This window comes from Podarcis vaucheri (assembly GCF_965113315.1).
Source record: "Podarcis vaucheri genome assembly, chromosome: 9".
Classification (NCBI taxonomy): Eukaryota; Metazoa; Chordata; class Lepidosauria; order Squamata; family Lacertidae; genus Podarcis; species Podarcis vaucheri.
Window position 1 is genome coordinate 25,136,027 of NC_138767.1, and position 15,660 is coordinate 25,151,686.

Consider the following 15,660-nt stretch of genomic DNA (forward strand, 5'->3'; position numbering starts at 1 on the left):
TTTTTGTGTTGAATATATGCTATATGGTAATTTATGGACCTAATAGGTATCTAAAGCCATTTGCACCTAACAAAAAAATGTATTTTATCAAAGTAATTGTTGAACTGAAATACAATAAGCAGTACCCAGGTTTTTTTTCCTTTAATTTTTTTGGGGGCCCCCAAGAGAATGGGGCCCTAAGTTATAGCTTGTTTGCCTTATATGTAAATACGGCACTGGATGGAGTGGATCTGAGACTACTGCACAGACTTTTGAAGGGAATTTACAATAATGAACCAGTTGAAACTTTTCCAAAGTTTACTTATACTTATATAAAGTAAACTTTATATAAACTTTACCTTTATATAAATCTGTCTATATCTGTATCTATATATAATTGTGCACAAATGTGGACTCTGTCTCCTAGGGTTGCTCACTATTACTTTTGCATAATTTAGAATGCTTGTGCACACTCAGCAATATGTACCTGCAACCTCTGGACCATTACTCATCTTCTCCAAGAAAGGAATACCCATATGCATTAATCATGTTAATTTATAGCCAAGCCTAGTTTGAGATGAGTAAATGAGGCCAAAGATCAACTTTAAGAAGAATGTAACCTTACCAAGTAATTATTAAATATTGATGGTTATTCATTTCATGACACAATGACCTGTAGGTTAAAAATAGCTTTATTTTTTTTGGAATAAACAAGAGTTTCCAGTAAATGGAAAACAAACTGGTGTCCTAACAGAGTTCATAAACAACACTGATAACAGCAGAGATACAACTGGCAAATATAGACCAAGAAGGCATACTGTCTAAATACAGCAGTGCTTTAAAGTTTTCATTTTCAATATAGTTAATACTGTACAATTAATAATTATTATAAAATCTTTGTCATTCAATATTACAATATTGCTCCAGTGTGCATCCCTAGCTGGAAGGGGAAATTGTGTGTGGAAATAGGTGCTGTGTATGCTCCTTTATTTTTTTTTAAATCTGAAATCCATTTGAATGTGGGATTGGACTCACTCCCATCTCCACCAACAGTGCAACCCCACACATTCAGGAAGCAGGCTGCACTGAGTTCAGTGGAACTTACTCCCATGTAAATGTGGATAGGGTGGCAGCCTAAGAAGCTGATTGGCAGGTTTTCGTGGAACCCTCTTGGTTGTTCCATGTGTCCTCTGTTAGATTGCATGTAAGATTTACAAGATAACATTTCTATTTATTTCAGCATTGGCATGAATTGCCCCACCAGAAAGTTGCACAGTATAACAAATAAACCATTAAAACATGGGGAAATTATTAAAATCTCAATACTGAACACTGAGATTCCAAAAGGACAAAGACACATCAGTGACTGCCAGTCAGCTAGACATCTGAAACAAATGAGGCCATGCTACCATTGTACTGTGGCTGCAAAGCATGATGCTCCAAATTTAGACCATAAGTAAATGGATGCTTCATCGTAATGTATAACTAGCCAATATTCTTACCAATTATTGCACAAACCCATACATCCTTAAACAAACCCAACTGTACATAGTTATTCTTATTTATAGAATTTTCTTTTCATGTCTTGATCCTTTTGCAAGGCATTGTGTTGTTTTCAGCATAAAATCCATTTTTTTGTCTGCAGGCACTTCCATTGATATGGCTTATGCTTTCATTGATGCATTCAAGCTGGGAACTCCCATCTGTGGGCATCTAAAACAAATGCACAATTTGATTGAATATGCAGATATTGGCATCAGCAGATATTTGATGCCATGGGAACTGCCAGAACCACATATTTTACAAGCCTGTGGTTCTAGGTTATCGGTAATCATTGGTGCAAAATGTAGAAGGGCTTGCTGGATTCGGCTAATTAATGGCCCATCTAATCTAGCACACTGTTCTCACGGTGGCTAACCAGATGCCTGTGGAAAAGCTGAGGCCAGGACCCAAGCGCAAAACAGGTCCCTGAGATGTTTACAATCAAATTTTAGACATTGCATGAGACAGAAGAGAGGCAAGTGTAGGAAATCAGCAGAGATGAAGGATGCAAAGCCAAGGATAAGAACAGAATGATGTGAGCAAATGCAGCTGCATGCACGTAATTTAGGCATTATGTCAGTTATGACTATGGGTTATGGCAATGGTTTATGGAATAGGTGAGTTTTGAGCAGCTTGTATGAGGATTGGGAGGGGGGAGAGCATGGCATGACATAAAGTGTACTGAGAGAAAGCTCTAAACATGAGGTACATGGGTGAAGTTTTATAAGACAGGAAAGTCTTCAGACAGCTCATAGGAACTTAGGAAGCTGTCTTATATTGAGCCAGGACAATGGTCCATCTAGATTACTTTTGACTATATTTATTGGCAGTGTCATTTTGGGGTTTCCAACTTACTTTTCTTTTACTCTGTACACTTGTTGGTAATTCATCTCTGGTCCTGTTTATTGTTGAATCTTCTAAATCTGGGACAAGAGAAGGAAGGAGTAGGTTTTCCATCATTAGGCACAGAAGTCGCAAAATGTAAAGAAAAAGTTCTTGTAGAACTAGATAAATTTCTTTAGAATTCACTTAAGACACGTTTCAGCAACAAGCAACCTATCCCCAACTTACCACTATGAGTTCACCTGGGAGCTGAAATTATCCTGGCTAAATCAGTCCAGGTTCTGCAGTCTACATAATCTAATGTTGCATCTCCAACAATGATCAGACATCTCTGCAATGGGTCACAAGCTTATCCTGGCCACTCTTTCTTATCTGATTTTGGCATCTGGAGTTGCAAAGTCTTTCCTATATCTTTAAATGTGTCAAGACACTAAGAAAGGCTACAGCCACTGCACCCCTTTCTCCCTCCTTCCCCAGTTCTCTGCCACACTCTTAACTACCTCTGTTACCTATAGAACAAAATTGGAGGCCATATATACAAAGGAATCGGTAGGCATGCAAGAATGCTTACCTGTGAGGATCTCATCAATCTGATCAACTACAAACTTTGCATCTTCCATAGTGAAGCACATGGGTGGCTTAAATTTCAAGATGTTTCGATAAGGTCCATCAGCACTCAGAAGAATCCTCTGTTCTTTCAGCCTGATTAGAAGGGAACACAGATTTAATTTGGAATGCAAACTCCAAAATGCATTTAGGTATGTGAAATTATAACGCAGTCAGTCCCTTTTAAAGCTGTGTTTCATGATTCTGGGTAAGTCGTGAGGGCATCTTCAGTTGCTCAGCCCTGACCTGACTATGAATTTCAGCTCCTTCAGTTTGAATGTCTAGCCTGGAAGTTGTAAAGTTAAAACTGATGAAAGGAACATCTAAAGCAAGCCAGTATATATTTACTTGTAGATAATATGCTGGGCCTCAGCAGTGGCAGGCATTCTCTTTTGTCGATCTTTCACAAGATCCACTCCAACAAACAAACCAACACCTCTGAAAAATATAAAGAAAAGGGAGGGAATCAGAGGTGCAGCAATCAAATCTCAGTGTTGCACAAAAGGCACACAGCTCCAAATAGTTTTGCAGGTAGGTCTCCTGTACAAAACAGTTATCTGATCTGTTATTCAGTAGTTGTCAGTGGTGGGGGATGGGTATGATTGCACCCTCCACTGGAATGCGTCTCCTGGGTCTTCAGAAGGCAATGCAGTCCTTGGATTGAAGAAGCCACCCCTAGTTATATATTCTTCTAGATCTTAAAACTTTTTATGTTTACCCTGTTGGGCCTACCTGACATCTCCCACCAGTGGATGCTTTTCTTTTTGTTCCTTCAGTAGTCCAGTGAGATAGTTTCCAACACGTGTGGCATTCCCTTGGAGATCTTCTTTTTCTATCACGTCCAAAACAGCCAGTCCAATTGCACAGGACACTGGGTTGCCCCCAAACTGAGGGGGGGGGGAAATGACCAAGAAGAAACAGGTTATTGCTGCCTCACTTATTTTTTCCTCCAAAGATTTTGATGAATGCTTTGAGCAAGACGGGGCTTGGCATCAGATTATTTTCTTAGGCAAACAAGAAATATTGGGTGCAAATTCCCTTCTATCTTTTTAACTTGCACCTTATGTGGTGCTATGGAGTGTCATATTTCTTCTTCACAGTTTCTATTTTGAAAAGTTTGAAGGGGGTAAAACACCACAGGGTTTGTACTGCTTTCCTACATAGAGTAAAGCTTTGCTATAACTTAGGCTCCAGCTCCTGCGGGAGGCAGTGGAAGACAGAAGTGCCTGGCGTGCTCTGGTCCATGGGGTCACAAAGAGTCGGACACGACTAAACGACTAAACAACAACAAGGCTCCAACTCCACTTTTAAAGAAATAAAACAGTAAGCACCATGTACTGGTTTTACATATACACACAAGAGACCATGTGTTCAATATTATTTGCATGATGAAGCTGTACATTTTCAATCAAAGTCTCATTTAGGCATTAAGAAGTTCAACCTGAGCATCTATTCAGTATGAGACTCAATTGGTGCATGCATGATATTGCAACGTATGGTCAAACCTTACTAGGCTGAATATTTCCTATCACCTTGTGCTTAATGGGGAATTGAGAGCACGCTCGTCTTCCCCACCCTCCTGGTGTGCCACCAGTGTCTTCAAAAGATAATAATACTTCATGCCTATGCAGCAGTGCTGTGTGGAGATGAGATGGGGTTGGGGCAGCAGTGAGGGCAGAGGAACTCTGGGTTGGCAGTGCTGGCCTACACAGTAACATTCTGTCACTGCTGCTCCCCCACCCCCTGGGCCACTGCTGCACCTATGGTCATAGAATCCAAAAGACATTGGCCCAGATTGCATGAAGTTCTGCCAAATGGATTGAGAAAGCAGGTGCTATTTCACTTCACACCATACATAAGAGATGGATCAGGGCCAGATGTTGCCTGATGCTGTTAGAAGAGAAGCTCACCGTATTGAAGTACTCCAGTCCAGAGGCACCAAAAGCTTCTGCAATCTCTCTGGTGGTAACTACACAAGACATGGGATGGCCATTGCCAATTGGCTTCCCCATAGTGACAATGTCAGGCACAAAGTCTTCGCCTTGTAGCTGGAATCCCCAGAATTTTTTTCCAACTCGACCAAAACCGACCTGGACTTCATCAGCTATGAAAACTCCACCCGCTTTGCGGACAGTGCTGAAAATAAAAAGGGAAGAGAACAGATGTCTCACTGTGATGTGTCACTGTCATGTAGGAGTGTTTACATGAAGACTTCAATTATGGTCCTGCAAGGGGCATTTACAGCTGAGAATTCAGAAAAGTGCTTATCAGGCCATATGCTCTTTATAGCATGGCCAGAAGATGGATAAAGTTGACCTGAGTTCACTCTGTCCAGTCACAGAAGGATATGTGTGGTGTTGAAATATTGGATAAAAAGATCTGATACACACAATGCGCAGGGCCTCCTGTATTCTCAAGTTCTAGGAATGATGTACCATGTGATTTTTCTTAATGTGCAGATCACCTCAGAGCTACTGTGCAATAAGAAGTCATGCTGTTCATTGCAACTAGCCCAGAATCCTGTTCTCTCAATGGGTCAACCAGTTGCCTATGGGAATCCCATAAGCAGACTGTGATAACACATTAACTGGCTAGTAGCCATGAATAACCTTATCCTGTCTAGTCCTCTTTTAAAGCCATCCAATTTGTCTGCCATCACTGAACTTTGAGCAATACTTATATTCCTTATGTACCACCCCACCAACTTATTGGCCTTGGATTGAATTGCCAAAAGCTACTTTGAGAAAGGCATCTCTTGTTACTGGGCAATATTTATTTACAGAAATAAAAAAAAATAATCGTAGCAGTTTTAAATTTCAAGGAACAAAGATTAAAGCTACACAAAGAACCAAATAAGTAGACTCTTCCTGTGATTTTTAGTAAGTAGCCTGCTGTAAGTAACCCATCCCAAGCACTATACATACTCTGCCACTTTCTGGAAATAGCCTGCAGGTGGAATTACTTGGCCTCCGCAACTCTGCATGGACTCAGCAATAAAGGCTGCAATCTAAGTAAGAGAAGATGTTATAAGAAGAGCATTCCCCTGCTTACTCGTTTGCAAATGAAACAACAGCTACAGGCACGAACCCTATGAAAACAGGCGAGATAAATGAATATGCAGTTTGGATAGCTATGTTGCATCTTGAACAGCTGTGAGCAACAGTAACGACAACAAAAATGGCAGAGGTGCCCAGTTTTTCAATGCCAGGGCAAGCATCCAGCATAATTCTACAGCTCATGATTGACCCAATGCTCGAAGTCTTGGATTTACTGTGCACATTTATTTAAAAACTCATTTAGTCGGCCTATTCTTGCAGAATACAAATGTGATACTGGAAGTTCCGATGAGTTATTTATTATCTATTTATTATTAATGATTGTCCACATTTCAATAATTTAATTACTAAAGGTCCTTTATAGTCTTTATATCAGCTTCACCCTGTGAACTCGTGAACCTCCATCAGCTTCATTCACATGGCATTCTGTGATAGCCGATTTAACCCCTTTCCTGTGGCTCAAAATGGGAAACAAACAAATGCATTGAAGATGTGCAGAGCTGTATTTTGGGCACCCCTGCTTCAGAAGAAGAAGAAGGAAAACGGATGCAGAGCAAATCAGGATGAGGCATTTGACAAAAAGACAGAGCCTACAGCTGAAGTGATTCCAGTAGCTAGGAATGAAAACAAACAAACCAAAAAAGGTTATTTGGGATCAGGAATCAACATCAGCAGATCAGATAGACTGGAACTGGAAGCTTACATTTTCTGCATTCAGCATTATGCCTTTGTTCTCCCCCAAGTCTGCCTGGAGGGTCAGCCCAAATGTGCTATTTAACTGACTGCCTCCCTCACTCTTGCACAACCCTCCCCGAGTATCAGCAGGGGTCCATGCAAGCTTGAGCAGTGCAGTCTTCCTGGAAAGAAGGTCGTGTGGTAACGTGTAAAGAAGCGTACACTATATTCGAAGAGGTATACTACAGCCAGACAGTAGGAGGCTCCCCATAGTCTGTGAAACTTTATCAACTGCTCCTGGCAGAGGTCTACGGCACCAGAACCTATGAGGAAGATAATGCGAGGGGGAAGGGAGGAAACAGACAAAGGGGGGAAAATAGAAACTATCCGTTAGTTTCTTTTTTATAAATCTCAATAAGGAATTAAAGACAGATGGGTGGGCTCCTTTGGACTTTAAGGTGATGGGGAAATAGTGGCTCCAATCACTACTGCTGGGCATTTTAGGTTGTCTTTATTCTTGTTTGTATTGTTTGCTTTTGCAAGTTCCTTCGAGTTCACCTTTCTGGAAAAGAAGTGACTAATAATAACAAGCCTCCATGCGAGTTCTAGAAATATCTCTCCACACCAAAGTCAGCAAGTTCCTATATCATTACTTGTGTTAAGATGCTATGTTTTAAATCAACAGCTTACTTTGCCATTTTGTCAACTGCTTTGAGTAATTTTTGTTCACATGAGCTAGCATTTAAATTCATGTCTCTGGATCCTCAAAGTGCAACATTCCACTGGATCCTACTGATTTGCTTCTCTTTGCACTGGGACACCCCCCGTGAGAAATTCTGAGAAGCTGCTGGGCTTTTATATATTTCTTCTTGTTAATCTGTTTGGTAGTTTGTATGATTTTGTGTTGTTGCAAAAATAAATAAACATAAGTCCCCTTTAGGCATGAGGGCTCAAACTGGGTGGGGATTTTAGGAACAGAGGCTGTACACTGCAGTGCATTATATCCTGTGCCTTTTAACTGTTGCTACGTACAGCCACATTAATTTCAGCAAAAGTTCTATGTGAAGTTTCAGAGCACAATCAAAATAGTGCTTTATGCTTTAAGCCTACTCTTACGTATGAAACGGAGGTTTAGATTTATTTATTCCTTTCTTCTTCTTTACTCAATCCTTACCTATTACTTTCTTGTGAGAGTTTTGAATGCAAGTTAAAGGGGGGGGGTAGAAGGCACCTTAAAATCCAGGAATCCAGTAAAAACAAAAGAAATTCCAGCTATATTTTTCTATGAATGAATTGAGGCAAAGAGAACTTTGTTGTTAGCCGCCCTGAGCCCGGCTTCAGCTGGGGAGGGCGGGATATAAATAAAATTTATTATTATTATTACTATATAAAGCAGTCAAGTTCACCTAATTGAGCATTTTCCAGGACACAATCTGAGCAGGCTTTCATGTTCCTTCATTGTTTACATACCTTGCGGCCGTTCTTCTGAGTCTCTTCAATTATCTTTTTCACATCATCGGCATAAGCGCTTCCTGGGTCTGGATGGTCCTCTCTATATTTTCCTCTGTATATATCTGGTGAAGGAGCCTAAAGAGTGGCAAAAGAAGATCTGAAATCTTTGAATGCACTGTCCTTGGCTCCTCCTCCGACAGGAACAAAACTGGCCTTAAAAACCCTATCTGGTGTGCACCTCACGTAGGACATGCTGATTTTCTTCTAAATCTTCCCACAGCAGGTTAATAAGAAACCATGCATCAGAGGCACAAGAGGACCTTAACATTTCCAGTATTTTAATGTATAGGTCCACAGGTTTTCCGTATCCCTGGCTTTCCAGGAAGTGGGATAGAAGGCAGAAACGGCAAAGAACTGAGACCATAATAACATACACTGACTCATATCTAGTTCAATATCTGTTCTCAACGACCCCCTATTAGATGCTTGGAAGAGCAATCTTCTGCTGCTTCTCCCCATGATCTGGAAGGGTGCCGGGCTGAGGGGGGGCACAAAATAATTTAAAAACTTATATTTATATGGATAAATAAGGGTAAACTGCACCAAAAAGAATTATTGTGAAAATAAGGGGGAAGGGGCACAAAAAATGGTCCTCACTCAGGGAGCTATATTACTAAAGTCTGCCCCTGTTGTCCATCAGTCTAATTGACATCAGTCTGAAGGGGCTTCAAAGTGTGTAGGGATCTGTGTGTGCAGGGGTCCTTTAAGCCAGGCCTATCATGAGGGGAGGGTGGATTGGCATCTAGAAGGCAGGATGATTTCCAGATCTTGGGGCCTGCTCATGCTGAACCTTGCAAGAGAGCTATGCTTACTAGCCACTGTCAGATTTATTGTCCATGAATTCCTCATGACAATTAAGAGCCATTTCTTAAGAGACTCTTGGATACAGAAACCTACCAATTTTTTTTGCTTTTGTTTTTTAAAAACATGCTTTTTCTACTGTATCTTGCATTTTTCAGGACAAAATATATCTCTGTCCATATACAATTCATCTTGTAAGAAGCGCCCCAGGCTTCTTACATTGATTAAAGGTAAAGGTACCCCTGCCCGAACGGGCCAGTCTTGGCAGACTCTGGGGTTTGTGCGCCCATCTCACATCTATTGGCCGGGGGCCAGCGCTGTCCGGAGACACTTCCGGGTCATGTGGCCAGCGTGACAAAGCTGCATCTGGCGAGCCAGCGCAGCACACGGAACGCCGTTTACCTTCCCGCTGGTAAGCGGTACCTATTTATCTACTTGCCCCCGGGGGTGCTTTCGAACTGCTAGGTTGGCAGGCGCTGGGACCGAGCAGCGGGAGCGCACCCCGTCGCGGGGATTCGAACTGCCGACCTTTCGATCGGCAAGCCCTAGGCGCTGAGGCTTTAGCCCACAGCGCCACCCGCGTCCCCTTACATTGATTAGGCCAACCAAAATATCACTAAATAGCATCTATTGATTTTTGTGGAGGTATTGCTATGCAGTTTAGCTTTGCATTTCATTTGTATCTGCAATGAATAGAAATATGCTAAGGGCAGTAAGAATCCAGTATAATAATTACTTACCACATGTACAAATTCCTTTTTGGCCTCTTTCCCCAGTTGATTAAATTTATATGGACTGATGTCAATCAGCGATGTAACATGGCCATGATAAGCACTGAAACAGAAGATGGATGCAAAGTGACTCCAGAGTGTGAAAGAGTTCAACAGAAGCAGACTCTGTTACAGGTTAGTTTTGTACATGTTTTACATAAGTTTTGCACCTAAACTGACAAAGAATCTCAATTTAACCTTAGTTTTCTGTATGCGGTATCACTACAGCAACATATTCAATGTCGTTGTTCACAATTTTCATTGTTTTTAATATTTATTATTATTGAACTACAAATGCAAATATTCTCTAATTAATAGGAATTAGTAGACCGTTTCCCTCTATGACATACAACTATGCAGAGGCAACCCCTTCCTCACAGAAACGGATGAGTCAAAGCAGAGGTTTGAGTTAAAATGAAGAAGTCTTGGTGAAGTTAATGGATACACTTATTTACAGATCACTGTGTGCAGATCAGTGACCTCATTTGAGGTGAATAAGAAACTAACTGTGATCAGGGAAGCTCCTTGCATGCAGAATCTTCATGTATGGGGCTCTGGGTGCTTGGCTACAGACTGAACAGATTGACCTATCTGCATCATGTTGCAACAAACTGATCTCATCCATACCATCAGCATACTTACTGGTCAAGTGTAATCACGTCTTGGTGGCCCCTGTATTGGCGGGCCAGGCGCAAAGCGAGATCATTTGCTTCAGATCTGCAGGACAAAATCAGAAGGCAATGAAAGCAGCTATTGTAACAGGAGAGCCACATAATAAACTTTTTAAAGGCAAAAATAAAATAACTCCAGACAGGCATATGCCAAACTCTAATCCCCTAGAAATGATTAATAGCACACCTATTGGATTCAGAGTGAAAACGTTGAATGAGGGCAGGATTCTCTTTGGGTTGGAAAGCCAAAGAGTCGCTTCACATGGACCCACACATGGAAATAAAATCGTAGAGTTGAAAGGGACTTACAAGGGTAATCTAGTCCAACCCCCCTGCAATGCAGGAATCTCAACTAAAGCATCCCATAGCGATCACATCTAAACCTCGGTGAATTCTGCACATTTGTTCATGTCTTGATTATCATAAAATCCACAGCTGGACACAAAATATGAACTTGTGAATAGCTCAGCTTTGGTTTACATTGCTAATCTTGAGGGCTGCCCAGGAAAATGAGGGGACATACAGGTTGTGGACATGATCTGCTGCTGCCTGTATGTGAAGCCTTCCCATTCTATGAAGAGATGTGGCCTGCTGTGTACACAGAAAATCACTAGCTGAGGAGCCCCTGTGGGCATGGAGCTCACTGAATGCATTGGAGCTGATGGGAGGAATTCCTTGGACTGATCCAAAGAGGCCTGGGAGAGGGGGAGACAGTTCCCCATTGCACAATCTGGTTGTTTTGCATTTGGAGAAACCCTCGCGCTGCAATCTGTTGTTTCCTTTGCAGCAAGCTTCTTCCTGTGTTTTGTATCTGGTAAAACTGATTGTATCTAGTGAAACCTCCTTCTGCAGAGATTTCATTTGCAGAGTCATAACCCTTATCTGCTGAAAGTACAGAGTCTCAGACTAGGATTAGGAAAACCAGGTTCAACTCAACCATGAAGCTTTCCCCCCATTGTCTCTCAGCCTACCGCACAGGGTTGTTGCAAGAGTAAAATAGGAACAAGGGAAACTAATAATAATAATAATAATAATAATAATAATAATAATAATAATAATAATTTTATTTATACTCCGCCCTTCCTTGTTCAAAAACTCGACTCAGGGTGGCTAACAACAAATTAAAAACAATTGTAAAAGCAGCATAAAATACAGTATAACACATGAATAACAATAAAATAAAATTCAGAAATCACTTTAGGGGAAATAAACATTAGATAATCCCCAGGGCTAGCTGGCTGAATTGGTCCTACTTGGGCCAGTGAGGAGGCCAGGGGAGAATTAGCTGTGGGGTCTCAGAGCAGGTGATCTTCATAAAAGGGGAGGGGAAGGGAAGAAGGGAAATAAAAGACCAGGCTGAATTCAGATTAAAGGCCAGGTAGAATAGCTCTGTCTTACAGGCCCAACGGAAGGAGGTTAAATCCTGTAGGGCCCTAGTCTCATGGGACAGAGCATTTCACCAGGTCGGAGCCATCACTGAAAAGGCCCTGGCCCTGGTGGAGGATAGTCTGACTTCCTTAGGGCCCGGGACCTCTAAACTATGGTTATTCATGGACCTTAAGGTCCTCTGCAGGGCATACCAGGAGAGGCGGTCCCGCAAATAAACATGCATGCATAGATGAGATAGAAATGTAAAAGATAAACAAATACTGTGACCATATGAATTTTTGCCCACATGAAGACCTGGGCACAACCTTAGAAAGCCCTATATTTGTTAACTCTGTTCTCTCATCATCTCCCAAAGCTGTTAAAATGTAGAAGTTAATTTATACAAGTTTCCAAAAGATAATAGCAATGAAAAGTCCTTCAGCCATACCCAGAGTTCACGAAGTAGCAAACAGAGAGAGGTTCTGGGAGGGTCGCAGTGAGACGCTTGGCATACTGGACCAGATTGTCGTGCAGGAAGCGAGAATTGGTGTTGAGTAACTCCATCTGTTTCACTGCAGCCTTGACCACATCTGGATGGCTGTGTCCAACTGGAAAGGACCAAGCGAAGAGAAGTCAATGAACCCATTTGAGAGCACCTGAAAAAGGACCCCAAATCTACCTAAAATGAATGGGAGCACTTTAAAAGCTGTCAACATATATTACGCCATAGTTCTTACCATGTGCTACGTTGTTAATGCAGTCCAAGTATTTTTCTCCGTTCTCATCAAACATATACTGCCCACGGGCACACACAATCTTAATGGGGTCCTTAGCAAAGAAGACCTTGCATGAGGGCCTGAAAAGCACAAAAGCATTGCTTTAGTTTAGGTCTGCTGAAAAGCTCCTTCTCCAGACCACTGCATACACTTGTACAAACACGTAAATGCAGCAAATTCATTATGGTCTATCAGGAGTCCTCAAGCATTGTCCTGGAAAGACTCAGTCAGTGAGGGGGAAATAGTAAATTATGTCTTTCCAAGTGTAAATATGGCTGGCTTCATGGAACACTCATCATAGTACAGTGGTACCTCTGGTTAAGTACTTAATTCATTCTGGACGTCCGTTCTTAACCTGAAACTGTTCTTAACCTGAAGCACCACTTTAGCTAATGGGGCCTCCTCCTGCTGCTGCTGACATGCCACCAGAGCACAATTTCTGTTCTCATCCTGAAGCAAAGTTCTTAACCCGAGGTACTATTTCTGGGTTGGCGGAGTCTGTAACCTGAAGCGAATGTAACCTGAAGTGTATGTAACCTGAGGTACCACTCTACAGGAATTGCCTTAGGGAAAATTTGGCATCTCTTCCCACCTGTGAAAAGGACAATAACTTAAATGTGATATATTGCTCAACACACCAAGCCAATCGCCAGATAACAGAGTTATTTTGGACATGCACAGGGTTTTGTTCCCTGTCCACAAACAGCATAGACTGGGGAAATTGGGGGCCATTCATTAAGAAAGGATCAAACCCGCCACACAAAAAAGGCTCCATCCATTTCCTCTTCCACACTCTCCATTGGGTGCATACAGCTGCTTCCATGAGAGAGCTGTCTGCACAGCAGGGCTGCTAATGGGGAAGGGAGGGGTTCCCAGTGTGTCTGTAGGGACTCCCGTGCATTAAGCAGTGTGCATGAGAAGGGGAGAACAATGCAACGTGGAGTAAGTCTCTTCCTAGGGTTTTTTTAATGAACCACAAGAAGACAGCCCCAAAGAATTGAGCCCTAACCTTTTGCTTGTTTTGGCTGGCCTTTTGTATCTTTAGCTGGTTCCCAGCTTCTACTGTATGCCAATGGAGCCAAAATAGCTTATTATTGTATTAAGGATGAAATAATAATCCAAGGGAGACAACAACTCTCAGAGTTTGCACAGAACTTTTCGCCTCTCTGGCGGGCAGAATTCCAGGCTTGGCTTTGCAAAACGCCCAGGATCCACTTGGGTTATGCAAGGACTGTGAGTACAGTGTATCAACTGGTTACACAATCTTGCATGCTTGTTTAATGCCACTGACATCACATGCACCTCTGTGCATTTACTGCACTTGTCCAAGTTTCCTTTGGAAGGTCAAACACTGATCCACCTTCCTGGCTGTTAATCTGACTATTTATACAGGGGTTAGATAAGGGCACAGATGTCCTATGCACAGAGGCAAAGGAGATTTTTTGGACTGCCAGGTGGGGTTTTGTACAGTATTCAAGCATTACACCCCAGAGTATCACACCCCAGAGAAGTGAATAATTTTCATTATCAGCAGGGCTTCAGCTGATTGCGTGGCAAAGAGAGAGAGAGAGAGGGAAGGGCATTTCTAAGTGTCACTGAAAGTGTAGCATTTCCCCATTTTTGTTTCTAAGAAATATGTTTTTTAAAAAAACCGTTTGGATTTTTTTTAGAAATAAGCCTTCTAGAAAGTGCTAAAAACTTTTTAAAGTGTTCTTTTTTTAAGGGGGGGGAAGAAATTAGGTAAGCAATACGACCCACCAAAAGTTAAGTGCTTTAAAAGACTTAAATTCTATGCAAACTGTGGGTCCGAACATCTGCAAAAATGCACAGATTTGCACTGAAATCTCCAAACAAGCATGCTGCAACTTCCATGGATTTCAAGAGGAGATTTTAAAGCATGTGCTTGACTTTCCCATTGAAAGTGTTGCTTTTAAATCCTTTCTATTTCTATTTAAAAGTGTTGCTTTTAAATCCTTTCTAATTATGAAAAAGAAAATATTCGTGATAATTCAAATGATCAAATACGGATCCTTTCAGAAAATGTGACAATTTAGGGCTATGAAATACGTTACTGCAAGATAATGTCAGAGGCTTTTCACACAGGGAAAGTGGCAGTTCTGCGGATGGCAGGGACAGGGCAAAGAAGGTTTTGGTAGGTTGATTTCCACCCCCTTTCGATTTGGTTCAGAGTTTGATCTGGCCAGGATGAGTGTAGACCCACCACCTTGATTCTGCACCCCACTCCCAACCGCAGAGGGATCCCGGCCACCATCTCCGCTAGAGAGATCTTTTGCAGGTAGAGGACCTGCCGGGGTCTGTTAGCTGAGTTCTACGGATGAGTGGCAGTATACAAATTTAATAATAAATAACAATCGTGCCGGAGGAAGAATGAGAGCGATTGCAGAATGTGGGGTGAAAAGTTGGGAAGTTTTTTTCTGGGGCGCGCGAGAGTTTTGCATGCCTGCGCCCTCCGCCCCTCTCGGCCCCCCTGGCTTTGCGCCTCTGGCTCACCCGATGTGCTTCTTCCGCAGCTCCAGCGTCTCTGCCTTGCTGTACATCTCCATCGTGCCTGGTCTCGCGCGCCTGCTCTCTCTCTCTCTGCAGCCCCGGGGATCTCGCCCTGCGCTGCTCCCGGGCAGCCGCCTTCGCCTTTTATCCCATGCCCGGCAGGGGCCGCCGCGTCCTTCGCCCAGGCCCCGCCTCCTGCGCGCCGCCCATCTCCGCGCCACCCGCCAAAAGTGCCAAGGCTGGCTTCCAGCCACCTCTTCTTCTTTACCCGCACGAGGTAGTCCTCAAACCACCCCACTCCGTCGCCCCGGAATCCGGAGTATTCCACACCCCGCTTTCAGCCCGGCTGGTCTTCCCACCACCGTCTCTCCACTGGAACATTTCCCAAGGGGTTAGCTCCGTTCAGTCCGTTGCAGCAAAGAGCAAGCAGGGAATAAATAAATAAATAAGGTCGTTATTCTTGACTGTTTGGAAGCCGCTTTGAGATTCATTGCAGTGCAAAGCGGCACAGCAATATAATCCAAATCAACCAATAAGATAGCTCAGTGGCAGG

General features: G+C 42.6%; 1 protein-coding gene across 1 annotated transcript; it reads right to left on the bottom strand.

Moving 5' to 3' along the window:
- Window positions 1–653: 653 nt before the first annotated feature.
- ETNPPL (ethanolamine-phosphate phospho-lyase) lies at window positions 654–15,268 on the bottom strand. The gene is made up of 13 exons (XM_082237006.1): window positions 15,111–15,268; window positions 12,561–12,679; window positions 12,272–12,431; window positions 10,427–10,501; window positions 9,755–9,848; window positions 8,172–8,288; window positions 5,895–5,977; window positions 4,881–5,106; window positions 3,703–3,857; window positions 3,319–3,408; window positions 2,936–3,066; window positions 2,377–2,444; window positions 654–1,692 (listed from the first exon to the last, which is right to left on the bottom strand). The coding sequence occupies exons 1-13, from the start codon at window positions 15,161–15,163 to the stop codon at window positions 1,558–1,560; spliced, it is 1,506 nt and encodes a 501-aa protein (XP_082093132.1). The 5' UTR covers window positions 15,164–15,268; the 3' UTR covers window positions 654–1,557.
- Window positions 15,269–15,660: the final 392 nt, after the last annotated feature.

Excerpts from the sequence above, each read along its gene's own strand:
- ETNPPL (XM_082237006.1), bottom strand. The coding sequence starts at position 15,163 with ATGGAGATGTACAGCAAGGCAGAGACGCTGGAGCTGCGGAAGAAGCAC. Across the intron at positions 8,289-9,754 it reads AAAAGGAATTTGTACATGTG|GCTCCTTCACCAGATATATA; the intron begins GTAAGTAATTAT and ends GCCACTCTTTAG. Across the intron at positions 3,067-3,318 it reads GCCCAGCATATTATCTACAA|GCTGAAAGAACAGAGGATTC; the intron begins GTAAATATATAC and ends CCTTCTAATCAG.